At 37.5% G+C, this 27,331-nt stretch overlaps 1 protein-coding gene across 6 annotated transcripts; it reads left to right on the top strand.

The window, feature by feature from the left end:
- Positions 1-400: 400 nt before the first annotated feature.
- LOC132627224 (small RNA degrading nuclease 5) lies at positions 401-27,331 on the top strand. Of its 6 annotated transcripts, none has more exons than XM_060342438.1 (14): positions 401-558; positions 1,562-1,618; positions 1,709-1,774; positions 3,030-3,163; positions 3,296-3,408; positions 6,445-6,573; positions 6,662-6,732; positions 7,438-7,497; positions 8,341-8,396; positions 16,055-16,115; positions 16,285-16,549; positions 24,906-25,093; positions 25,183-25,478; positions 26,860-27,331. In XM_060342438.1, the coding sequence occupies exons 1-14, from the start codon at positions 478-480 to the stop codon at positions 26,981-26,983; spliced, it is 1,701 nt and encodes a 566-aa protein (XP_060198421.1). In that variant the 5' UTR covers positions 401-477; the 3' UTR covers positions 26,984-27,331. The 6 variants fall into 6 exon arrangements, with proteins under 6 accessions (XP_060198421.1, XP_060198426.1, XP_060198422.1 ...); XM_060342439.1 differs by lacking the exon at positions 401-558 and adding an exon at positions 685-858; XM_060342440.1 differs by lacking the exon at positions 401-558 and adding an exon at positions 902-979.

The raw sequence follows: 27,331 nt of genomic DNA, 5'->3' as shown, positions 1-27,331 counted from the left end.
ATCACCATATGCATAAAAAGTTTCACGTTTTAGCCTAGGGGAATGGTAGTTCAAATGACGTTTTCGTAATTAGAAGTAGTTAAAAATTCAATAAGTTTTGAAATTCTGGTTCAAATTTGATTAACGCATAATTTAAAAAGTGTCTATTAGCCTTTTTCTTAAATAAAGTCATCTAAACTGAAACAAAGAAATAACATCATGACACAAATTATTGAACCCACGCTCCCAAAATTTCTATCTTTACATAAGTGACTTTCAAGAAATATTGTAGAATATATTAATTCTTTTTATAATTATATAAAAATAAAATTATAAATATATGTTGTGCCGGTGCTCTGATATGTAGTTTGAAATGAAAAAAGGAAAATATTTTGAAACCTTTAGTATTATGAGAGGAAAAAAATAAAATAAGAAAGAAAAGTATAAAAAGTATCCGACCCTAGTGAAGTTTGCATTCCGTGTGGGGGAGTGAGTAACATGAGTTCCGACAACGCTAAAACTGAAATTCCCGACGAAGAGAAAACTACCAAACCCTTCTTTGACGTTTACGGCCCTCAGGTTCTCTCTTCTTTCCTATTTTTGTTATGTGTTGTTTATTTATAGAAAAAACTTCGTTAATGGAGTACAAAGTTTCTACTATTATTATATATATCATGAATGCCAATTCATTTATGAGTTATAAATTGAATTGATTCTCTCTAAAATAGGTAAAAACACCTTTTATGTAGATACCCAGAGAAGGGAGAAAAGAGGAGAAAAATATAAAAGGGGAAGATTATTTTCTTAGAGCTTGTGGGTTGAGTTAATTTAATTGGATTGTAGTGACTGGAGTTTTAATTGGTTAACTTGAAGAAATAGGCATGGGGATTTTTTTTTGGCTAATGAAAATTTTAATTCCATGAGGACATATGGTTTTGATTGTGGGTTCAGTGGAAGCTTGTTATAAAGGCATTAATTTTGAAAAAAGAACTAGTCCAAGGTACAAACCCAAAATGTAGAAAAGAGACAAGACTAAAAAAGAGGGAAAAGAAATTATCTATCTTTTTTTTAACTGATAAAAGAAATGTTTTTTTCGTCACGTGATCGAGCCGTGGAAGCAGCCACTAATGCTTGCATTAGGTTAGGCTGTCTACATCACACTACTTGGGGTGTGGCCCTTCCCCGGACTTTGCTAATGCGGGATGCTTTGTGCACCGGGATGCCTTTTTTTTTTTTTTTTTTTTTTTTTTTTAAAACAAAATCTTTTGTGATTTGCAGATTGAGTTCATTTTAGTGGGTTGTATTGTCTACTGTCTAGACCTTTTAACTTGCTCACTTGAAGAAGAGGGTTGCTATTAGGAAATTAAGATTTGTTGAAAATATGGAACACCATGGTGACATACTATTCCTGTTGTCAGCATCATTTTCCATGTGGCGGTTGTTAGTTATTTTTGTTCTGGAGACAATGGTTATGTTGTTAATTTTTGCTGAATAATTGTGTCTGATCCATTATTATATGTCATTGCGCAAGAGAAACTATTAAAGTTTGTGTGATGGTATTCGAGTTTTGATTGTGGTGCAGGCAAGAGCAGATATTGTTTTCAACAAACCAGAAGCCAACTCAACCTTAAACTTCCAAGTATGTTTGATAACCTACTGATCGAGGTCATTTCTTCTTATTTTACAAGACGTTAGAACTTGATTTATCATGCTTAATGTGATAACACAGGACGTGCAAGGGCTTATCACCTGGGTGCTTGCTGATGGGTTCATGCCATCATGGGCTTTTATCAAAGTAATGTATTTCATTCCTTTCTTCGCATGTTTTGTACATATGTCTGAATATCTGTATCAGATGCACAAACATCTCACTTTTTTGGAATACATTGAAGAAAATCTAAATCTGGGGAGGACAAGTTGAGCTGTTCCATTTCAAGGATTCATTGCTTACTGGATTATTTATATTTTTGGTACGGATGTATAAATAACCTAGCCAGTAATGATTCTTTGCTAGGTGATCTAGATTATACTGAAGAATGATGATTTTAACTGCTCATTTGCATCTCCATACCAGATAGGTGATGTAGATTTTGCTAGTAAGGTACATTATGTCATTAGACACCCATACTTGAAATCTAAGTCTGAGATGGTGATATAAATCAAATTGAGTATCTGATATTGTAAAATTTTATGTTGTTAGATTCACTTTCTGATCCACTGTCCGAAAAGAATCAAATCATGTCTCCTTTATGTCTCTTCTTGACACTTTGAATGAAGAAATGGAAGATTGCTAAAAATAGCGAGAACAATTTAAAAAACATTATGCTGTTTAGATAGTTGAACAAATGTGATGGATGAATGTGGATGACACAGTTAAGTCACATTGACAACTTGTAAGTATCTTCTGACATGGACTCGGTGTTTATGTTATAGAAATTATTGACCTATCAAAAAAAGGGAAAAAAAGAAATTAAAATCAATTTTAGACTCATTTCCCATCTTAGCTATTCACTTGTCAGTATGTATAGCAATAACCTATATGAACTTACAAAAGTACATTTGCATACTTCCGTTCATTTAGTAATGTGCAGTCTTAGGCTCAGCTTTACACTTTATTTCCTAAGCAATTGATGTAGTTCCTACTTTACTAGTAAGTTGGTGTGATGAGTATGCAGATTGTACCAGCAAAATACATTGCTGCGTTATCTTATATGTCGTGCGAGTCATTAGGAGACCGGGTTAGTTGCAAAGATTTTCTTACTTGAGTTTGAGCTCTCTTTGAAACATTATCAATGAAATATTGATAGTACTCAGGAAATGGTTATGGTTTTACTTGCTATTGGCTCTAAAGTCATATGCGATTCTGTGTGTTATATATCCTGAATTATTGATATACTGCACATTTTTTATTTGACGTACAGGGAGATAGAATTTAGTTAATGGATGTGTTTGTTTGCCTTTTGGATGGTCCCCATCAATTTTCTAGTGAATAATATCTTGCTTAGAGGCTGAACACAGTTTCTTCCGTACCTCTTTCTTTTTGCATGCAGAATAAGCCTTTGATCCCTAAAGTGGTAATGCTGTATGTCCCTGGCCTTGATGCATCTCTATATCTATCACAATCTAAAGTGCTCAAAGGTTTCAAAGAATGCTGTGGTGTTCCGAGGCCAGTTTTAGCGCTCAGGTGGATAATAGCTTAATGTTTGAATAATCAGTATCTTATTACGCTTCTGGTACTTATCTTAATTTTTTTTGGTCATTCTTGTGTAAGTGGAATTATGTTTTCTTATGATGATTAGTTTTTGTTTCATGGCAGTTGTGTATCAGATGGAAATCAGACAATAGATGCACTTCTCACGTGCAAATCAAAGAGGAAAAGGAAAGCAGCTGAGCTCATTTCTCCGAAAATCACCCAGTCATCTGAACAAGGTCCGAGTCTGATCCAAGAAAAACTTTCCAGAAGTCTCTGTTGCAAGTCTATGCTATTTTTGATTTCATTTACAGTTAATTAGAGGTTCATTTTCTTGCGGAAGGAGGTCTAGAAATGACATGCCTGTAATGCAGGCAGTCTCCTCAACTGTATATCAGCAGGATTGCTATGGTCTATCTTGTACTTTATAAGTTTGTCTGCACCTGTCTAATATCTGTTTATGATTTTGCCCCCTAAAAGTTTTGGAAAAACATCATGGATGGTTCCTGCTAGAATGGTTAGATTTTGCTCGTCTTTCTTCACCTGTTTCAATATGGGACATCGCTAACATCGAGCACTGGTGACAACCCCGAACACCGAATTTTACCGTTAAAGATTCTTCCAAAGAGATCGCGTGCAAGGGTGTGGCTTAGTGGTCAAATCCCATCGGAGACAAAAAACACTAGGTGATTTCTTCCCAATTGTTCAAGCCTTGGTGGACAGAGTTACTGGTACCTGTACAGAGAGGGGTAGCAGTTACCCCGTGGAATTAATCGAGATGCGCGCAAGCTGGCCTCAACACCACGGTTATTAAAAAAAACGATTCTTCCGAAGAGATCTCAATTGAGCTCTTTGTGCTTTGGTTATGGTCTGATATTTGACTTCGGTTTCTTGTGTCTTGTGACATAGCAAGTTGCCGAGTGGTGGTGAAAAGTTTATCTTCTAATACATCATTTATTCGTAACTCCACTGGTTATTTATCAGCAACCCTAGTAATTGAAAAGATGCTCTCGGTGACTGGTTTGAGCAGCCATCCTGTTTGGAGCCGCAGCGAAACCCTTGGGTCTTCTCCAGATATGCAAATCCAAGAGCAGGAGTTTTAAGTTTTTGACCTTTTGTTTCCCAATCTCAACATGTTTAAACGTCAAAGCATGAAGGATGGAATTACTTTACTAGCAGCTGTAGTAAATATGATTAAAATGTTGAATCCTTGTCCCTTCCATGAAAAACCAAATGCGACCCTTTTTGCAATATGAACTTAATAATGATGTGCTGGTTCTTACATACTCTAAGATTCTATGTGAAGAGATCTTACAAGTAACAAGAAGATAACATTTGGAACTATTATATTTCATAAGTTATATCGCAAATGCTTAGAATTGTAAATCATGGAGACTTTTCGAAATAGGTTTTGTTTGAAAAGAGGATATTTTTAGGGGAGGTTGGGTGGTGGCACTGCCACAACCGATATGTACGAAGGAGCGGCCATAAACATGATAATTATTAGAGGATATATAGATAAATTTTCTATAACACTGGGTTTACACTAGGAATTTTCTTTGAGCATTTACTTGTTTGTCCTAATTATGGAGGGAACTAACCAACGATATCCAGGATGAGATTCCATGTTTTATGCTATTTGCGGATGAGATTCCATGTTTTATGCTATTTGCGGATGATACTGTACTAATTAATGTGGAGTAAACCAAAAGTTGGATACGTTGAAGCACTCAAGAAAGTAGGGGTTTTAGGATAAGTAGAGTAAGGGAGTACATATCCTCTGTAAGCTTAGCTTCATGAGAGGAATGGAGGTGAAATATGATTAAGACAAAATTGTGACGTCTAACTGTTGAATAGATATATAGGCTTCACCTTATATGAGAATGGCGTGATACATGAAGATGTAACATTTAGCATTAAAGTAAGATGGTTGGGATTAAAGAGCGCTACTTTGAGTGTCGTGCGATAGGAATATACCTAATAAGATGATAGACAAGTTCCATAGCGGTTGTGAGACCAGTAATGTTTTACAAGAGTGAATGCCGAGCCTCTAAGTTGCGTGGACTCTTCGTTTTTGATGCTGCACCTGTCTCGAGATGGATGGGTGCGGGTGTGGGATACTTCTCGGATACGGTCAACCAACTTTGGATACTTTGACCGGAGTCCATGGACAAATTTGGGGGAAGAATTGAGATTTTGATTTCTCAAAATGAAAGATAAAACAGATTTAAGACATGGGAAATGGCTTACCTTCAATATTATAGTCCTTTTGTCTTATATTCGTTGCTTCATGATTCAGGCCAAACAAAGAGAAACCAAGAATTCAAGGGTTCGTGTTTTTTATAGCACTATTTTTATAATTTTGAATTTTCTTAGCCAAATTCCCGCACCCGTATCCATACCTGGATCCACACCCTCGAATCTTAAAATTTAGATTTAGCCGAATCCGACACTTGGATCCGTACCTGTATCGGATATCCGCACCCGAGTCCGAGCAACTTAGCCGAGCCTCTAAGGTCAATATATATTCCCGAGTGCGGGATGTTAAAGATGGATGTGCCACACAAAACTGGATGTGATTAGAAATGATCACATCTTACTTGCATAGAAATGATCACATCTTACTTGCTTTAGAAATGATGACATATGTGATCTGACAAACACGATAAGTAGCATACATAGAGGATAAAATTAGAGTAATTCACCTGAGATGATTTGTGATGTATACAGACTTGTGGATGCACCAAAGCCTAGGTATGGCACTATGACTATGCTTGTTGAAGGTGATAAAAGAGGATGACATAGACCTTAAAATTCACGGAAGGAAGTTATTTCGGAAGATCTAATATCTCTCATAATTGATGTGTGTTTAGCTAAGAATATAGACATCATAACAAATGATCAACCTACTAACTAGTTGGAATTAACTTGTTTGTGGGGGTTAGTCTGAGATTCAGCTAAAAGGCAGAATGAAATTGATTTGAATGAATAAAGAGGATCATATAACCGACCCCAACCAACTGATCCAAAAAATAAGAAAGAAAAATAACGACCCTGATAATATGGGATTGGTGCATGAACGACCCTGATAATATGGGATTGGTGCATGTTTTTTTTGAAACTGGTAACTTAAGGGATTGATGCATGCTTGATTGATGGATTGTTGAAGGAATAAATTGAAAAAGTAACTTCCTTCTGTCTACCACTCTCTTATGTTGTTTTTCGGTAATACCCATTTTGCCAAGCACATCTTAATCATCCTCTTATTCATGCAGGTGCTGAGGCTCCCAATGAGGAGACTCTGTCTTTTGTTGAGCTCAAGAAAGATATACCATTTCCGATTAGTTATTACACACTTACGGATAAGGAACTAGAAGAAAATGGATACTGTTATGAGAAAACAGGTGACATGCATTCCAAGAACTTGAAATTTACTGAGTTACTTGGTTAAGATTATTGACAGTTCACCTTGGTATTTCATTACCCATGTAGAATTTCTTTCAACGCTCCCCGCTCCTTCAGGAACACCTCCACATGAGGTTTTGGCCCTTGACTGCGAGATGGTAACTTAACAGCAATTTGTTTAACTTTATCTGTTCATCAAAATGTTATGAGTTAGTATTTCTAACGTACCTATATTGCAAAATCGATGCTGTCTGCTTATCTTCACTTCCTTACTCCTTAGATATAAATATTGGAGAAGATGGGAGCATTTCAATTATGATGGGTAATCATGTTTTTGGATGAGATATGATTTACGGTAGCTTAACTATTTACTGCATCTAGATTTCTTTGACAAGGTTGGTGATGGGAGGAGACATTGGTTTGTGTGATTCAATAGTGATGTATATAATATATAAAATATTAGTTCTGAGGTAATGGTACTAAAAGTTGTGTTCAGACTAGTTGGACTTAGCATCTGAAGATGGTACGAGAAGTATATGCATCCTTTACTATCAGTGTGTTCCCACAGCAAATAGCAGTTGTTTTGAACCTCAAATGTGGTTTGTCTTATCTTTGCTATTCAATGTTAGAAAGGCTCTTCCGCTGTTTGCCACTGCATATACATTTTATATCAAAACAATAGCTTTTAATGTATCTTCTTTGGACAGGCAGACAGATATATTATGCTTGCTGTTCCTAATTTATCTTACATAGTTAACCTTTTTGGGCTGGGGCAGGGGAATACTTGTTTATCATTGTTCTTTAAATTGGAAGCTTTGCAAACAAATCTCATTTCATTTTGGTACAAATATACGTTTTTGTAGTGTATTACAAAGGAAGGCTTTGAGCTTACCAGAGTGACATTAGTGGATGTTAAAGGACAGGTATAATTCATCTTATTTCTTTTCTCACTCTACTTTTCGTCCCTCACTTGCATGACAATGGGGTAATCTATTTTTTGCTTTAATAGTTCCATTTCCTCATCATGTATTTTGTTCCATAGCTAGTTGTTTTTCTATGTAAAAAGGCCATTTACCTGATCTTTTTGATGTTTCATTGTTTTGTTTTGCGTTTTGAGGGGTGGTCCTTAATTAGTTTATATGAACCGGCCTTGTCAAAAAACTTTTATTTTAACATGATCCAGCTGGCATAGATGTCGGCATTATTTATTTGTATAGTTGACCACTGTCATGATTCAAGCATCTGTTTTTGTTAAAAATGTAACAAGTCAGCACAAATATATACTGCCATTATCATACAATTAACAATCAACTACACCTCAATATTAAACTAGTTGGGATCTACTATATGGATTGTCTATATATCCTTCAATGCACTATTTGGGCCTATTACTTTAAAATGAATCAACCTGCATATATGTTGGGATTATTGATTTGTATAGTTGAACCCTGTAGTTATCCAGGCATATTTTTGAACAGATGTAAGAAGTTAGGACATATGCATTGCCCTTTGGTCCATGCGCCATGTGTTAAGGTATATTATTCCTTCGCATGTGTTTGGGCGAATTAGATGGTCTTTCAGGTTCCTTTTTCTTCTTTTATCCTCCTGTATGGTCATCGGAAGTCTCAACTTGATCTCAAATGTACCTCCCTGGCCTGTTACGAGAGATTTTGATGTATTAATAATTGTCTCATGGTCGTTCAGATGATATTAATAGGCTACATCCTTTTCTGTTGCTGGGGGCTAATATCATCAACCATGTGCAGGTTATGCTGGATAAATTGGTCAAACCATCAAATGACATTGTTGACTACAATACTAGGTACTTCTTATGTCTGATAACTTCTAAATTTACATTTTGACCACACATGCTAAAATATATACCCCTTTGTTCCATTTTATGTGAGACTATTTCCTTATTTGTCCGTTTTAAAAAGAATGACACATTTCTAAATTGGGAAATAATTTAATTTTAAACTTCACATTTTACTCTTAATGAGAAGCTGTTACAGCCAAACAAATGTTATGACACATTTAGAACCACAAGTTTCAAAAGTATTATAGCCACTCAGATGTAATTTCATGTTTAAGTTCACAAGTTTGAAGTCTTCCCCTTTTTCTTAAGCTCCGTACCAAGTCAAACTACATCAAGATAAATTTTAATGGATGGAGTAGCAGATTAGATAATCAGCTACCATATTGTTTTTGAAGTTTGTGTTTTTTTATCAACTTTCAAATGATTTTTGTTGTGTTTCTTATCTACGGAATTTGCTTTTCAGTGGTATTCAAATGGTATATCCATGCGTAAAGGCATTATAAAAGTTAAAGTATCTTTTAAAAGTTAAAGTTGGGGCTAATAAAAAATTTGTCCTATTTTATGAGCTGAAAGTTAAAGTTTGCTAATATGCTTCCCCCATTGTTTCAAAGGAATTCATTTTTAGGCTGGAATGCCTGTTGTAACTCAAAAGGGTCTTGTGGTTTAGTATACCTGAAACCAATCTTCAACTCAGATGGCCTAGACTTCAATACCATCGGAGTTGGATTTATTGCTTCTTGGACTCTTATAGTCTTATTTGATCTTTATCAATCAAAAGAATGTCTCGCCTGTCAAATTTTCATGCTTGGTTTAGCAAGAGTTGACTACTTTTACCCTATTGATTTTGAGGAAGCCATATAAATTCGGTTAATTGGATAAAATCTATTGTGTATTTAGTAGTTTCTTGAGCGCAAAAATTTGAAGCTTCAGGTAATATTCAGAACTACCAAGCCGAGATAAGTCTGGGAATAGTTTCTTTTTGCTTCTTCTATGTCTTTTTTTTTTCTTTCTATATTATAGTAATGGTCTGGGCCAGTGTGTGCGCACTCGACTATTCCACAGGGTACTTGCTACCTCCAACTAGGTCACATAGTGGGTAACTCTGTTCTCCAAAGCTTAGCCAGATTGAAAGATCACCAAATCTTTTTTTTTCCCTCTCTGTTGGGATTTGAACCCTGGTCCCTAAGGTTTGCACCCACTTCATTGACGATTGTACCGCACCCTTTGTCTGTTCTTTCTTTCTCTGTTATCTGTTAAGTTTTCCACAATTTCCAATCCAATCTCTCATTGCCTCAATAGAAAAGTGTCTTGTAAGACGAAAGGAATCAAGGAGGGGAAAAAGGTATATAAGATTTTTTTTTATATTACCTTATCAAAAAAAAAAAAAAAAAGAAAAAGAAAGAAAGAAAGATAAAAGAATAAGAAAAGGGAACCAAGAAAAAGACATAACTAAAGAATTGAGCTTCCCAACCAGGATTTGATCTCTCTCCGCAGTTTCCCCTTTCAATTTCTTCTGTTCTATTAATTTTTGCGGGAGAAAACTTTTTCCTTTTAATTTCTTTTGTTCTTAATATTTCCGATTCTTCATTTGCCTTTAAAACCATTCTACTTATAATTACCAAAAGTAAAATGCGGAGGACCAAGTTCGAACCTGGATCACCTGCTGCGCAAGCCCTTAAGTCTAGGCTGAAAGCCAAAGCACCCAACTATATTATTGGTTTATTGGGTGCTTTTTAAATATTTATACTCAAATTTCTAATATTTTTTATATAACTATACCTAGTCTAGGTCGGGTTTAACGGGTGCTGGATCACCACTAAATTGCACGTGGGTCCGCCCCTGCCTCAAACATCACTTTCCAAGCAAGGTACGCAAAGAATGGCAGGGGAAGGGCTATGTGGGTGGTAAAATCAGTGTGTGTGGGGGCTATAATTTTTATCTTTCTCTGCGTTTTTCCATTTTATATTGTTATGGGGTAGAGAAAGTGTAATTCCATTTTCGGCTTAGTGAGGAACAATTTGGAAATTGAAAGGATGATTAAGAAGCAAACTGATGTTTAAGAATACAGAATACACAACTCAACTTTAGGAACGTTTAGGGGCAACCGGGCAAGATAGCTCTTTTCTTCTCACTTTCTGATTGCCTCTTGGTGTTGCTATCAATTTCTCACCGAAAGAATAGTTTCTGATTTTTTTTTTTTTGGTAAAGTAATAAAATTCATTAGTAAAACATCAAGAAGATGCAAGGTTACAGATGGGAAAAGCTGGTAGGCTTGGCAAAACCTGTAGAACAATCTAAAGATATCCTATCTCTACTGAACTAGAGAAAAGGAGCTGATAAAATCTAGAAAGTTACCCACATTGTTTACAGGGGCAAAAAAATGCCAACTAAAAAGACTAACTAAACACCTAGACTTTAGAGAGCAAATAGGAGTTGAGATTCCTTCAAAGCATCTGTTGTTTCTCTCCTTCCATAGGGTCCAAAAAATTACTGCTGGGATCATTCTCCAAATTCTTTTAATGGATTTGTCAACTCTCCAGAGTATCCAGCTAGCATATGCATCTTTGATGTTGAAGGGCATTACTCATTGTAGACCAAGCATAGAGTAGAAGAAAAACCAGAGGCTAGCTGCTGCAGGGCAGTGCAAAAATAGATGGTTGACACTTTCATTGGTCTGCTTGCACATGGTACACATGTTAACAACTATTACACCTCTCCTTCTAAGATTGTCTTGTGTTAGGCATGCTTCCTTCAGTGCAGTCCAAGTGAAGCAAGTAACTCTGAGAGGCTGTCTGGTTCTCCATACAAGCTTCCAAGGCCAAACCTCTAAAAGGCTATTTTGAGAGCACCAGTTGTTGTAACATTCCTTCACAGTGAAAATCTTTTCCTTAGAATTTCCCCAGAGTATTCTGTCCTGAAAATCTGCCACCAAAGTACTTTGTCCCAAACTTTCTAATAGAGAAAGAAAATCATCAACTTCCCAATCCTGTAAGTTTCTCCTTAAAATTGGTGTCCAACAGTTGTTAACTCTATATTGAGCTAATGTTGCTTCTTTGTTAGAAGCTATCAGAAATAGTGAGGGAAATAAATCTTTTACTAAAGTGTCCCCAAGCCATTTGTCCTGCCAAAATCTGATCTTGAGCCCATTTCCAGCCTTGAATGAGACAGCCTGGAAGAATTCCTCTTGGAGACTACTGATGTGTTTCCATACTCCAACACCATGTGGTTCATTGCTTTTCTTTGCAGTCCAGTGGTCTTGAATACCATATTTAGCTTTGATGATTTCCTTCCAGTACCCTGCCTCATTTTGACCATATCTCCAAAGCCACTTCATGAGTAGGCTGTTGTTATGAAACTTAAGATTTCTAATCCCCAGCCCCCCTTGGCCTTTGGGTTGAATAACTGATTGCCATTTGACCAAAGAGAATTTATGAGTAACACTGTTACCTTCCCATAGGAATTTCCTTCTAAGCCTGTCAATTTGCTTTAGAACTGAGGTTGGCATAGGGAAGAGTGACATAAAGTAAGTGGGAATGCTGTCTAGGACACTTTTGATGAGGGTGAGCCTGCCACCCAATGAGAGATATTGCATCTTCCAAGTGGCTAGTCTTTTCTCCATTCTTTCAATGACCCCACTCCATATCCCAGATGATTTGAATTTAGCACCCAAAGGAAGTCCCAAATAGGTGGTGGGAAAGGAGCCTGTTTTGCAGCTAAGAATATCAGCAAGAGCTTCTAGGTTGGTCACTTCATTCACTGGATATATAGTGCTCTTACGCATGTTGATATGAAGTCCAGAGATGGCCTCAAAGATCATGAGGGTAGTGTTGAGATTAGAGACCTGCTGACAATCAGCTCCACAAAATATAAGGGTGTCATCTGCATAGAGTAGATGAGAGACTGAGACTGAGGTGGAAGGATTTCTGCCCACTTGGAACCCTTGAATCCACTGAAGTTCTTTGGCCTTTGCTAACAGCTGAGATAATCCTTCCATCGCAATGATAAAGAGGAAAGGGGACAATGGATCCCTCTGCCTGAGTCCCTTTTGAGAAGAGAAAAACCCAACTGGACTTCTGTTCACCAGAATTGAAAACTTCACTGTCGAAATACAAAAATAAATCCACCTTTCCCCGAAACCCATTTGCTTCAAAATGTTGACTAAATAAGCCCAGTTAAGCTGATCAAAAGCTTTCTCAATATCTAATTTGCATAGGATCCCAGTCTCACCACTTTTAATTTTCCAGTCTAGCACTTCATTGGCAATCATAGATGCATCAGTGATCTGTCTATTCTTCAGAAAAGCACTCTGCTGTCCAGAAACTAAGGAATCCACCACTTTTCCGAGCCTCTTAGCTAAAATTTTGGCCAGCAATTTGTAGACACTGCCTATAAGACTTATAGGCCTATAATCTCTAAGCTCTGCGGCCCCTTTCTTCTTTGGGATAAGAGCAATGAAAGAGGCATTGCATGATCTCACCATTTGGCAGTTCTGATGAAAGAAATTAAAAGCTGCTAGCAGGTCTGCTTTGATGAAGTTCCATGATTTTTGAAAGAAAGCCATAGTGAAACCATCAGGGCCTGGAGCTTTGTCAGGGGCACAAGTCATGAGAGCTTCTAAAATCTCCATTTCGGTGAAAGGAAGTTCAAGGTCCTCTTTATCCACTGTGTTGAGACTTGACAGACCTTCAAAGACAGCTGAGGGTCTCCAAGATTCAGTTTCTTTGTAAATTTGTTGATAGTACTCCAGAATACCATCCTTGATCCTTCCTTTGTCTTCAATTACTTCATCCCCTATTTTGAGTCTGTCAATGGTATTGCCCTTTCTATGAGAGTTGGCCATTCTTTGGAAAAACTTTGTATTCTTATCCCCCTCTTTCAACCATAAACATCTTGATTTTTGTCTCCATGAGATCTCTTCAGCGGTTGCTATTTGCTGAATTTCAAGTTTGAGATTCAATGTCTGACCTTTCTCTTCTGTAGAGAGAGCTCTGAGCTCAGCTAACTGGTCCAGCTTCCAAAGTTCTTTGAGTGCCTTGTTCCTTTGAGTCTCGATTGTTCCATAGACCTCCCTATTCCATTTAGTAATGTCTTTCTTGAGATTCCTTAGTTTCTGCATTAGCACAAAGTCTGGGGTGCCTAATACAGTGTAAGAAATCCACCATCCTTCTATCATGTCCATGAAACCCTCAGCTTGAAGCCACATGTTTTCAAATTTGAAATAAGAAGGTGTGGTCTCCCAATCTCCACTTTCCAGGATAATTGGTTTATGATCAGAAAAAACTCTAGGCAAGGGGTACTGTTTGATAGTATTGAACATCTCGCTCCATTCTGTTGAGATAAGGAACCTGTCAATTCTAGAGGCTTGGAGAGACTCCTCCCCTCTTGACCAGGTAAATTGTGCTCCCTGAAGTGGAGGGTCAATCAAATCCAGGTCTAGAATAGTGTTGGAGAAGCCCAGCATCGCCCTTGATCTTCTAACGCAGTTCAATCTTTCCCTCACAAATCTGCACACATTGAAATCCCCTCCTATGACCCATAGGTCAGACCACAATCCCCTGATAGATGCTAACTCGAGCCAAAGATCCTCCCTTTCTGGATTGGTATGAGGGCCATAAACACTAGTAAAAACCCATTTGAAATCCTCAGCAAGACTTTCGAATCTACATGATAAAGAAAAGGCTCCTGCTTCAAAATCAACACATTTCCAAGCTCTTTTGTCCCACATTATTAATATCCCACCTTTGGTACCAATTGCTTTGACTTCTGCCCAAGAGATCCATCTGTTTCCCCAAATTTGCCTGATTAGAGATGGATTCCATGTCTCTATTTTGGTTTCCTGCAGGCAAATAATATCAACTCCCCACTTGTGAATAAGAGATTTCAAAGTGCTTCTCTTGTCTTTATTGTTGAGACCCTGCACATTCCAGCTGAGTGTTTTAACTCTCATCTGGAATGAGCCTTTTGAGACCTGCCCCTCTCTTTCTTCCCACTCCCGTCCTGGAGACCCCAATCCAATCTTTTAAGTTCAGTAACTGCTTTGCTTTTCCCTTTCTTTAATTCTCCTGTTTTATTTTTTTGCTCAAGAATCTGCACTTTCCTTTTTTCCTCCATTCTCAGAATAATTCCCAGAAGTTCGTGTTCAAACCCAGCAACATTTACCCCCAACACTTTGCAAGCCTTCATCATTGTCAACTTCGTCCATTTTGAGGTTTCCACCACATCAGGGATATCAACAGTTTGAATTTGTGGATCATGCCAAGGCAAAGGAAGAAAACTGTTGTAGGACTGAGATGAGATACCAGAGTCAGATTCATTTGAAACTGACAGTGCTGAGAATATCGGTTTGGGTATATGTGGGTCCATCGAGTGCCCTGCGTGAACCGCTTCATCATCTGCTTCAGGCTCGGACAGTGTCCCCTCCATGAGTTCTAAATCCCTGAGACTAGAAGCTTGAATTTCTAGTTCAAAAGGATCAAAAGAGAATGAAGCATTCAAGGAAGATGAAGCTCTGAAGCAGCATGGGTCCAGCTTTGGTACAGATGATCTCCACACTTGCTTCTTTTTGTGTTGCTTGAAGTGTTTGCTTGTAAGTGGGCCTTTAGTGTAGTAACCGTTGTTCAAAGCTAATGAAGTTCTCCCTTTGTAGTGTTTCTTACTACCCTGACTATTAGAAGAGAATAAGGCCGGCCCATTTGTGTTTAAATCCTTCGAATTCCTTCTTTTCTCCACAGGTTCTTCCACACGTGTGTCACGTGAATCATTAATGGTATTAGCACGTGGAGCGCTGAGAGAATTTGATCCCATCTTATTACCAACCTCGGGCAAACCAGTTGAAGGACCAGCATGTAAAGAAAAAGACCGGATTTCCTTAATTATTGGCAATTCGAAGATCCTATCATCAAATTCAAAATTCAAACTTGCCGGAAACTTCATAGCTGATTTTTTGACGCAGATGCGAGCCCAGATCAGGTGGGTTCTGTTCTTCGTATCTTCATCAACACCGACATAACCCCCGCAACGAGCCCCTATATGTTCAAAAGTATCCATTGACCAAGCATTTAGAGGGATTCCAAAAACTTTCAACCATATGTTTTCCGAGCAGTTACCAGATTGCAATGAGAAAATGTCATGCGACCACCAAGCATTTAGAGGGATTCCAAAAACTTTCAACCATATGTTTCTGATTTTATATTCGTAAGTTCATTTTTAAAGATCCATTTCTGAAGTCGGAAAGAAAGATGAGGGTTTGTTTTTGGGTGGGGGGTGCCAAGAGGGGAGGCTGACACAGCAGGAGTTCAACTTGCTGTATGGCGCCAGTTGTGTTCTAATGTAGGCGAAATAAAATTTCTTCCTTTATAAGCTAAAATAGTTGTTAAGCATAAAAATACTTAATGATGAAGAAAAAAATATTTGTCCAGAAAAAGAGGAAGACAAATCTAATAAAGAAACCCAGGGACTTGTCTTCTCTTTCTTGAAAGTCTTAGTCCTTCAGTTAGTTATCTATCTTTTTTTTTTGGATGGGATGGAAACACATCCAGAAGAACTCTGTACGTGAGTCTTTAACTTGAAAGGACTTAGGTAGTTTGCAGTTTAAATATTTATTCTTCCTCTCTTTTCATTAAGTGATAGTCTTGCTTTATGTTGAGCCATCTGAACTTTTTCAGGTATAGTGGAATTACTTGTCAGATGTTGGAAGATGTGACTACCACTCTTAAAGATATCCAGGTTCATCACTAGAGCCTTTTTTCTGCTAACCTCTTTGTCCCATTTTTGTAATTGGAAAAGAAGCAATTAGCATTAATAGTTTCTTGCAGATTTCTTGCATCTGCTTAGTAGACTGATTTTGCTATACATGTCCTATTTTGTTTTAGTTAACTGTCTTTTCTTTCTTCAGGAGGAGTTCTTGAAAATGGTTCACAAGGAGACCATTCTAGTTGGGCATTCCTTGGAAAATGATCTGTTAGCCCTGAAGATCAGTCATAATTTGGTAATTGATACCGCTGTGTTGTACAAGCACCCAAGAGGAACCTACAAAGCTGCTCTTCGCGTTCTGAGCAGAAAGTTTCTTGGCAGGGAGATACAGGACTCAGGCAATGGGCATGATAGCGTTGAAGATGCAAAAGCTACATTGGAACTAGCACTACTAAAAATAAACAATGGTAAGCTATTTCCTTTTCTACACATGCTAATGCACCACTAAATATTGTGCATTCTAAACTGTTACAGCCCCTTTAGTTGGTTCCTCTTGGTCTGACCTCATTAAGTTGGACCTATAAATGCTCTGGCGCATGGCAGACCTCGACACCACGTTAGCCCTATTTCTTCAGCTTGAATTTTAAAATTTGAAAGGGCCTTCAATTCTTCTGTTTTGGAGAGTCCAAAACTTGGTGTCTGGTGCCATCTTGGGTATCACTTACTCCTGTTGACGACTTGACCCACATCTTCATTCTGCAGTGAATATACAAAAAAGAATCCCGCTTCCACATGTGACCTTTTTAGATCATGATCTGTTTCAGCTTCTGAAGAGCAATGAAACATCTCCAAACCTAGAAACTTTCAGGCGGGCTGTTGCTCTCCTGCTTCCTGATTTCCGAGCAGCCCTGTTGAGATCACTTCGGTTGACGCTGTCCCTCAATTGGTTTGACCAATTAGGCGGGTATCAAGGAATTCCAACCTCCTCTTGATTTCACCTCTTTTTTTTTTTTTTTTTGAAACTGGTAACTTTTGTATATTTACAATTGTACTTCAGAAGCTAAACTGATCTACCTCATGTTGAATCTAGCCCATCAATTATGGTAGCAGTATCATCTGAAAATATCTGTTTACTCCAAAAACATAATAGCAAAAGACAATTCAGTTTGATCTTCTGCATACTATTCTCTATATTTTCATAACATCTTGAATTCCTCTCCTTCCAGATTGTCCACCAGATGCAAGCAGGGACAATTCTCCATCTACTTCTGTTCTTTGCCATAGACCCTGCTTCCTCCCAACTCTGTAAAGCTTCTGCAATCTTTCCAGGCATGATCCAGGATATGCCTTTAAGGTTAAAGACAATTCTCCACAGCTGTTCAGTCACTTCGCAATGTAGGAATAGATGGGTAACTGTCTCTGCTTTATCTCCACACAAAAAACATCTGGGACACAATCTTATCTGTCTTTTCATTAAATTTTCCTTGGTGAGGACAGCTTCCTTTGCCAAGAGCCACACAAAACAAGCTACTTTGTGTGGGATATTAGTTCTCCAAATATGTTTCCAAGGCCAATTATCAATCTGCTGATTAGACAGATTCATCAACCTCTATGCTGCATACACCTTGAAATCACCACTGTTGTTACCTTGCCATCTCAATACGTCTGTCTTCACCTGCCTGTACACCACTGAATTGTGCAAGGATGCTGTAAAATTCAGTTACCCTGTCCATCTCCCAATCATTGAGTAATCTTCTGAAAGTTATATCCCAACCTTGAGGTGTCCACATTTCTGCTATAGTATTCTGTTGGTGAAGCACAAGATTGAATATGTCGGGGAAGTGTACTTTAAGAATCCCTATTTCATGCCAGTTTTCCACCCAGAAGCTAGTTTTGTTACCATCTAAGACTTTGATCTTTGTTTTGCTTTTCAGTTCACTCCAAAAGGCCCTGATGGACCTCCATAAACTAACCCCATATGGTGTATCAACCTCCTTGGTCATCCATTTGTCTTCCTTCTCATTTTTTGCATTTATAACTTTACCCCATAGAGTCTGATTCTCATTGGTAAGTCTCCACAACCATTTCATCTTCAGTGCTTTATTGTGAATCTTCAAATTCCTGATTCCCAGACCTCCATATTTCTTTCCAAAAGTAAGAGCTTCCCATTTGACTAGATGATACCCTTTCTTTTCTTTGTTAACTTGCCATAGGAATGATCTCCTGATTCTGTCCAGCCTTTTAATGACCCCTTCTGGGATTGGAAACAAATACATCATATATGTAGGAAGAGCATCTAAGACTGAGTGAATGAGAGAGTCAACCTACCCCCCAGGCCCCCAAAGATAAGTATTGAGTCTTCCATTCTTCTCACATTTTTCAGTAACACTGTCCCAAATTCTTATGGATTTAGATTTTGCTCCCAGTGGCATTCCTAGATAAGTAGTTGGTAAAGCACCAACTTCTCCACCTAGAATTGCATTTAGTTGTGCCATCTCTGTGACCTCATTGATGGGGAATAAAAGGCTTTTCCTCCAGTTAAGTGTAAACCAGAAACACCTTCAAATAAGACTAAGATCACCCTCAAGTATCTCAACTGATCTTCTTGTGCATCACAAAAAATGAGCGTGTCATCAGTATACTGGAGATGTGTCACTTCCATGCTGCCCCTATCAGCTGTAGCCACTTCAAAACCTTGAATCCACCCATTTAAGCTAGCTGTTTTAATCATATTATTGAGGCCTTCCATATTATCTATGCTGTAAGATGACATTCTCCCTCAAGGACGATGATAGCCAGATTGCAGCATCTCTATAGGACATTCTTGTTGAAACTTTTTATTTTTATTTTTTAACAGCAATTCAAATTTTGATCCAGTTTTTACTTCACTGTGCTATAGAATGGGCTTAAATTACTAGATTAGTCGAAGTCCCACTGAGTTCGTGGGTAAAACGCTTACCGGGAAATGTATCTTATCGTCTGGGTTAGAGAGAAGGGGGAACTTCTCTCTCTAAAGTAACGAACACTTCCTTGTTTATTGCCTTTTATCATGCCTAGTTTAATGTACATGTACATACATACATATACGTAAATATAAATATATATTTACACACACATACCATATGTACGTACACACACACAAACAAATACATACATACACGCTTCACGTACACACATTATATATATATATATATGGTACTCAAATAAATCTCTCTGTGTAATAGGTGATCATACAAAACAATTTTTATAGTAATTTTTAATGTCTTATCCATGCAGCGAAGGGTGTTTTCGTCACTCAATTTTAGGCCACGTCCTCTAGGTGTCATTATTGTAATGAAATGCAGCCACTATGCCTCAATTCCAAGCATGTTGGGGTCTATCATATGAATATTGACCAATCATTTCACTCCATTCAAGCTCATCTCAGCCCAATATTATACAAAATAAAAACAAAATTACTAGAAGTTCTTGACATTTTCTACTACTCCCTCCATTCCAAAAAGATGTCTTAGTTTGATTTGGCACAGATTTTAAGAAATAAAGGAAGACTTTTGAAATGTGTGGTCCAAAACAAGCCTTAGATATTTGTGTGGCTGTAAATCATCTCATAAAGTTAAATTGTTTCTAAATATAGAAAGGTGACAATCTTTTTTGGACAGACTAAAAAGGAAAGGAAGACAATCTTTTTGGGACGGAGGGAGTAGCATATAACTTTCTAAGATATAAAAGTCTCTTGACAGACTAAGACTCCTAGAAAACAGAGGACCTCAAGAAAACCTACCAACATGACTAAAACATAGTTTAATATATAATTTCCTCAACTTGCTCTATTCTTTTTTTTTGCTGAATTTTTAGCGGTCATTTTTTAATAATAAAAACAGAAAATCCTCAACAGGGATAAGTACAAGCAAGGGGTGCTTGGCCTTACCTTACCAATACGAACCTCTACTAATTAACAAGCATGAAGAATATAAGAGCTGGGAGAACTAGATATTCTATGATCATCATATTGTTTATGATACACTCTATGATGATATTACAAATGAGGATATTTAAGTAATGCAAAATTTTAAAAGCCAAGAAGAAAGTTGAATTATCAACCTCAAACTTCCTTTTTCACAAATGTATGAACTAAAAAGGATAGATTGCCCTTCTAAAGTAACCTGAAGTATTTTCCTCATCTTCTTCAAATCTGTCCTACAACACCTAATAATTCATCACTTCTTCTTGGATTTATTGGATCTTGTTGAAGTTGCTGACACTGTCAAATGATTCTGCTTTGCCAGTCGCATCAGTAGGTGCCTGAGACCAAACTCCTCAGTCACCTTACCATCCCAACTATTTTTTCTTCCATGCTTCTTTTTGTTGTTGAATTGTTGCCTAGGAGAAATATCTGTATCTCTAGCTGCATTTGCAAAACAATGATCCAACATATCCTCTTCCTCACCTTCCTCAAGATGTCCTCATCTTGTAGGTTAACAAATGTATTTGGGGGGCCTGTACTACTACCACCAACTTGTAGTTGTTTGTTAGTGTTAGTAGCTGTAAGAGAAGTCAATGTCTCAACATTAGAACTCACCAATGCATCAAGAAGCTCCTTGTCACTAACATTTTTTTTTTGAACATTAGAACCTTCTAAAAATTTGATCCCTAAACAACTTACGATCAAAGGAAGATGGTTGATCGGTTCGCTCGCTACTCTACATCTTTTGATTCGCTTGGATTCATATGAAGATTTCGTGCATGTTTTATCAAACAAGTTGAATATTTGCTGCATAATGGAGAACAACATCAGTTTCACACTTTCCCTATGGACACAAAGCTTCAATCTGAAGGAAGAAACCTCACGAGCATTTGCCAACAAATCTGTTTGCTAAGAAACCTTTATTATCAATTGCTTCAGCAGTAGGTAAACCAATTGCCATAGATAAAGAAACAGAAGACAAGACAAGACCTAGTACAGCTAGGGTAAAAGTCATTCTTGATCTCCTCGACAAACATTCTAAACGCATAAGACTATATTTAATGAAAATCTGCAATACCAAGAACTTGTTTTTATAATCTTCCTCTGTATTGAACCTTTTGTAAACATCAAGGACATGATAAAGCTACTTCTTGTTTGATGGCAAAGAAAAATAGGAGGGAAGATGATAGTTGAGTGGAAGATGAAGCCAAAAGTGGTGAAAATTTTCAAGGTGATTTGAGGACAATATTAGATGAAAAAGGATTACAAAGAGCGGCTGCTCTGGTAGGGAAAGGATTAGATGAATTTATTCCTGCTGGTGTTAATGCATTGGTTGTGTCTACTAGTGGTCATGATCGAGTTGAGGCAACTAATTTGATCGACACGTTACATGTCAATAATGTGCAACAACTAACAAATGATAACAGAGGTGTTATGGAAGAGTGAAGTCCTGCTACAACTACCAAAAATAATGTAGCAGCAGCCTGTAACGACATGGGGGTGGCTAATGTTGCGACTGAGAAATCTGAGAAGGTAGGTGCGGCGCGTGAAGAAAAATCTTGGTAGTGCTCTAAAAGTGGTGATATTGAGCAAACTTTGTCTATGGTTGATGATCGTGTTAAGAGTTGAATCAGAAAATAATAGAGCTGATCCAAAAGCTGTGGTTGTTGCGCCGCAAGATAGTGCTACTGTTGGACAACATCAAAATTTTATGCAGACGTCAACTCAGTGTAATGCATCGAAAATCATCTGGAATGAAAATTATTGAATCGGTAGATTCTCAACAAATCTTGACATACAATCCTTTTGAGTTGTTGACATGGTGGAAGATGGGATACAAACTAAGGGTAAGAATCCATTGACTCAAAGTGAGTTCGGTATTAGTTAATACGGACTCATTGGTCAAATTCCTGGAATGTCTACCACTCCTAACTTGCAAGAAGGGAAAGAATTGATTCTTAATCTCTTAAATAAGGGAAGTGGTATTTATAGTCCATTTACAAGTAAAATTGTTGGAAGGGTGAACCACATTCCAAACCCTCTAGTCTTTTTAAATACTTCTGTCCAAGAAAGTCCTTCTCAAACAGGTAACTCTTCTAGCGGGCAAAAAGTTGTTACAATTGAGAGTCGATGGGCCAACATGGTGGAAGAAGAGGACGAGCATGTCACACGTCATAGCAAATTGAGCCCCAAAGCACTAGCTTTTGTGCCTAAGCGTAGTGGCATTGCCGGTGCTTCAACTCCATTACATCTTGGACGACAACAGGTTCTAATGGTCAAAACTTTTCCGTTAGTGACAAGGAGCTTTGGTGCTCTTACAACTATTACTACTAACAAACAACTACACGTTGGTGGTAGTAGTACTGTCCCCCCAAATACATTTGCTAACCTACAAGATTGAGGACATCTTTGTGCAAGGTGAGAAAGAGGATATGTTGGATCATTATTCTGCAAATACAATTAGGGATGCAAATATTTCTCCTAGAGAACAACGCAAATAAAATTAGAAGCATGAAAAAAAGAATAGTTGGGATGGTAAGGTGACTGAGAAGTTTGTACCCAGGCACCTACCGATGCGACTGAAAAAGCAAAATCATATGGAAGTGTCAACAACTTCAACAAGATCCAATAAATCTAAGCAGAAGTTATGAACTCTCAAGTGTTGGACAGATTTGAAGAAGCCGACAAGAGGAAAATACTTTAGAAGGGAAACTATCTTTTTTAGTTCATACATTTGTAAAAGGAAGCTTGAGGTTGAGTTAGCTTTTATAATTTTGAATTACTTAAGCATCCTCATTTATAATATCATCATAAGAGTGAATCATAAGCTCTGTGATGATCATAAATACCTAGTTCTCTCTAGCTCTTATTTTCTTCATGCTTGTTAATTAGTAGCGGTTCATGAGCTCATTAGGATTACTAAGGAATGCCTAGACCCCCTTGGTTGTACTTATCCCTGTTGAGGATTTTTGTATTCAATGTGTCTAGCGGTATAAATTCGCCAAAAAACCCACCTCTTTTCTGGTCATCTCTTCATCCTCCACCCGGCTCCAAGTTGCCATCCCACTGCTGGACCATTATTTGACCACCATTACGGATCCCAAAACTCCCTTCTCTTTGATCTCCTACAACAGCCCCATCACTAGCTCGCACCACTGAAGCTGCAAAAGGATTATTTCTCGGTGCAGATTGTACTGTAGCAGAAGAACCACCGTTTTTTTCCTTCTGCACCAGGTCTTAATGAGAAGTCGCCCAGCGAACAGTAATTATTGTCCTTAACTTGCTTTTAGAGTCCCTCTTTTCTCCGAGACTCATGCATCAAAATGGCTCTAGTCTCATTCATGGGTGTTGCCATTTTGGGATTTATCAAAAACCCATTGATGATGTCCTCAAGTTCTGTGATATCTTCATCTGGAATTTACTCCACTATTGAAGAAACCTCTGCATTCCTCACCCCTATTGTCTCTACAGTACTCGAAATTTAGAGACAACTCTTCAGATTGGATATTGATTTTAAGAGCCATAGCGGCTGGCCGGCTCCAACTTTCCCAACTAAATTAATCCTTAGTTAAACCTGAGCAATTCCATCGTGAATCTTTTTTTTTTTTTTTGATAAGGTAATAATTTTATTAACAATTGGGGAAAAAGACCCCGTATACAAGCCGTATACTAAAAAAAGAGAACCTACATCAAAACATGATCCTCAAAAGAGGAGACCCAATCTTCTATACAAATAGGGGTCTCATGGGAACACCAAAAGCAAACTAGAAACAAGAGACTATTTTGCAACTTTACAATATCTAGTTCCACGCCTTCGAACTCTCTCCTATTTCGCTCTTTTCAAATAACCCACATCAGTGCTAGCGGGGCAACCTTCCAAGCCCTAGGACTCTTTCCATCGTGAATCTTGATATAAACATAAAGAATTTCTGTCGTAACACAATCCATGGCTTCAAGGACAAGAGAGAGGGTAGCAGAATCCTGTGTATTTTTCAATTGGTGGGTGTTCTTTAGAGAAAAATGGGCAGAGAGGAGGATGTGTTTTCTCATGGGGCGGCGGCGGCGGAAGAGTAGGAGGGGTGGATGTTGGGTGGTAAAAAAGGAAGACTAAAATAAGGGAACGAAAGAAAATGAATAAAAAATAAGATGAAAAATGTTAGATCATTTGATTAAATCTGACTGTCCAATTTGTCTCACTTTTTTTCAAAAAAATAAAAAATTTAACCCCTTCACGCATTAGAAATGTTGGGAAAAAATGCGCTTGCCATGTCTCAATATTTTGGGGGGAGGGTTACTAGCTACGGAATTTTCAAGTTAAGGTTTATAAAGAGATATCAGTTTATAGGGTTTGTAAATGGGAAATTGGTGCAAGTTTGGGGGGAAAGTATGTAGCCCTAAAACATAATCTGAACTAATTGGTAGTACCTATATTGCATCTTGGATATAGAAACTTAATGCTGCCCTAAGCCTCGCTATAACGTGGATGCAATGATTCATGCTAAATGCATTTGTGACCTAAATGGTCCCCTAGCATATCAGTCGACAGTTTGCATAATAGTTAGTGCTCTTAGACTAATTGCACCCAATGATATAAAAAATGAGGCTTCTATGTAAATTGGAGGTTAACACATAGTTTAAACTTTGTGAGTACATTATAAAAAGCAGATATACAAGCAAGCCATTCTTGTGCTTCCTTTTTCCAATCCGTGTTTACCTTCATTTTTTTTTCTTTTGTCGTCGAAATGGAGCTCTTTTTATGCTATTTATGTTGTTTATGACGGCCCATCACCAAATCTTTTCCTTTTTGCTTTTGGATCAATGCATCCTAGACTTCATTGGGCTGTAACTTCCTGAACTAGGGCCTGATTTTGGCATACCTCCATCTCAACAATTATTGCGGCGGAAGCTTCTTTCAGTTCTGAGTGACTCTGGCAAAGGATCCTCAATAATTGATAATATATCCGTAGTGAGGAGATATGGTGGTGAATTGTCCCATACAATTCCAGTATCATCTGATGATGAAGCTCTTTCAAAAGCCATTAAAGAGGTGAGTCAAAAGAATCTAATTTGCATTGTTAAAAAGCAGACTGATTAAGAATCCGACAGCTCACTATACTGGATTGCTTGTCTTGATAGGTCAGAAATGATAAAGTTCAGTTTATCTGGACGCAATTTGCAGAGCTATATGCATATTTGAGGAAGCAAGCAGATGACTCTGAGAAGCTAAATAAGAAATTAGCGGAAATGATAGCATTGCTGACGTGTGAGAAACAGTCTAATAACAGAAAAAGCATCAAATTTGATGTCACTCCTGAACTGAAGGATATCTTAAGCCGTATGAATCGCAGAGTCAAGAGCATTTACTCCAATCTTCCTGTAAATACTATGCTTATTATTTGCACTGGCCATGGAGACACTGCAATAGTTCAAAGGTAAAATCTTTTTTAAGCTGGATTGTTTGCTTCCAAGGAATAATGAATGCACAAAATCCTGGTCCTCTCTCTGAATTTGAACTAAACCTAATGATAGTCATTTACTGGGTTTTAGGGTCAAGATTAGCTTTAGCCTCTATATCATTGGCCTTCGTGATGGTTGGTCTTGTCTAAATTTTGGAACATCCCTCATAATATCTGATGGCTAAATGATATTTATTGACAAAAATTGAGAGCGATTTACGTATAGCAATATAGGAGTTAGCTTATCGTAGTTTGGCATCAACTTATGTGAAAAATTGCTTCGTTTTATTCACTTTGCTGATTTCTTGAACACAAGGTCATATTCCATGTCTTTAGCAGGCTTTCAATATTTAGTAGTTACTGCATACTGCATAATGTATTAGATAGCGTAATTGTTAAAAAATATTAGAAAAATTTTAAATACAATTTTCGTGGTTGAAATAGAATTCAGGACTTATTATTTATCTCATATTTTAAGTATTACTTCATTCAACTTTCCTGTGAAATTTTTGGTTTTTTGACAAATGAAAATCTTTCTTTAGTTTTTAATTGTGGTCCTTTCATTATTTTTTAACCCGATATAAAGACCAATGCTGGATTGGATAAAGTTTTTACATATGCCAAGATTATTATTATTAAGAAACAAATTTTTACTCTTTTAGAATCCCTTGTGGTACTTAAAGCTGTTATTTATTTTTTATAAAGTTTTGAAGTATTAAACCTGTTAGTTCTACCAGTGACCATGTATAGTTAAAGTGTATCTATAAATAAGTGTTCCTCAGCATGTCCTTCTATTAGTGCTTTTCGCTACTGATCGTCTATTGGTATTTGGGGAGGTTGGAAGTTTGTTCAGTCTAATTCCGAGTGATTCAAATTTTACGTTGGATTCTTGAATAAGTTGCTGCCAGTCTCATGGAGATCCAGGAAGTATCTGATTTCCTGTCTTCTAGTTGCCAGTCTTTGTGTAGTTTTCGGCTGATAATATGTTATTACAACAACAACAACGAATGCAGTGTAATCCCACAAGTGGGGTCTTGGGAGGGTAGTGTGTACGTAGACTTTACACTACCTTGTGGAGGTAGAGGTTGTTTCCGATAGACGCTCGGTTCAAGTAAAGAAAAGGAAAGTATTTCAAAGCAGTTTTGGACACAAAAAATACGAGAGTGAAGAAGCCCTGACATAATTAGGAAAGCACTACATAGCATTATGAAAGAAAGGAACAGTAACAACAGCTAAATAATACAACAACCGAAGTGCAAGAAACAATAGATAGTAAAAGAAATCGAAGAACGCTGATAATATGTTATTGCTTAGCAAAATTTGCCAACTATATCCTTTTTCCTTTTTGTGCATGCAGAGTGAGGAAGATCTTGTCGGAGCAGACTGATGCCTCGATGTCCCGTGAGAAAATTGTTAAAGTCTTGGAAGAGTTGCAGGCGCAAGCTGAAGTTGGTTTGTGCTTTGTAGGTGTCAAACACTGATTTTTTTTTTTTAACTATCAGACTATTTACATTAAAACTCTTATTGCAAGAGCCCGGTTTATCAGTGTAGAAATAGAATAGGAATCTGCAAAATGAGATATTTTCCTATGAGGGGAATTTTCTTTATGTAAAGTTAGTTCATAATGTGTAAAACGTGTATATGTAAGGTGTCTTGTTGCCTTTCATCGTCTCTGTGGCCGTTAACGAGGAACTGAACCAGATATTAGAGTTATATGGCCAAGTTATTACACTTTTCTGTGTGATTTGTATGGCCAACTTATTATACTTTTTTATGCCACTTGACTATTTCTAGGCTATATATGCAAATATTTTAGAACTTTTGACTCA

This window comes from Lycium barbarum, chromosome 2 (genome assembly GCF_019175385.1).
Source record: "Lycium barbarum isolate Lr01 chromosome 2, ASM1917538v2, whole genome shotgun sequence".
Lineage (NCBI taxonomy): Eukaryota > Viridiplantae > Streptophyta > Magnoliopsida > Solanales > Solanaceae > Lycium > Lycium barbarum.
The sequence above is the reverse complement of the archived record's forward strand: the minus strand, read 5'-3'. Positions and strand labels throughout refer to the sequence as shown.

Coding starts and splice junctions, on each gene's coding strand:
- LOC132627224 (XM_060342438.1), top strand. CDS start 478: ATGAGTTCCGACAACGCTAAAACTGAAATTCCCGACGAAGAGAAAACT. Junction 6,574..6,661: donor ATACTGTTATGAGAAAACAG/GTGACATGCATT, acceptor TTACCCATGTAG/AATTTCTTTCAACGCTCCCC. Junction 7,498..8,340: donor TAGTGGATGTTAAAGGACAG/GTATAATTCATC, acceptor AACCATGTGCAG/GTTATGCTGGATAAATTGGT.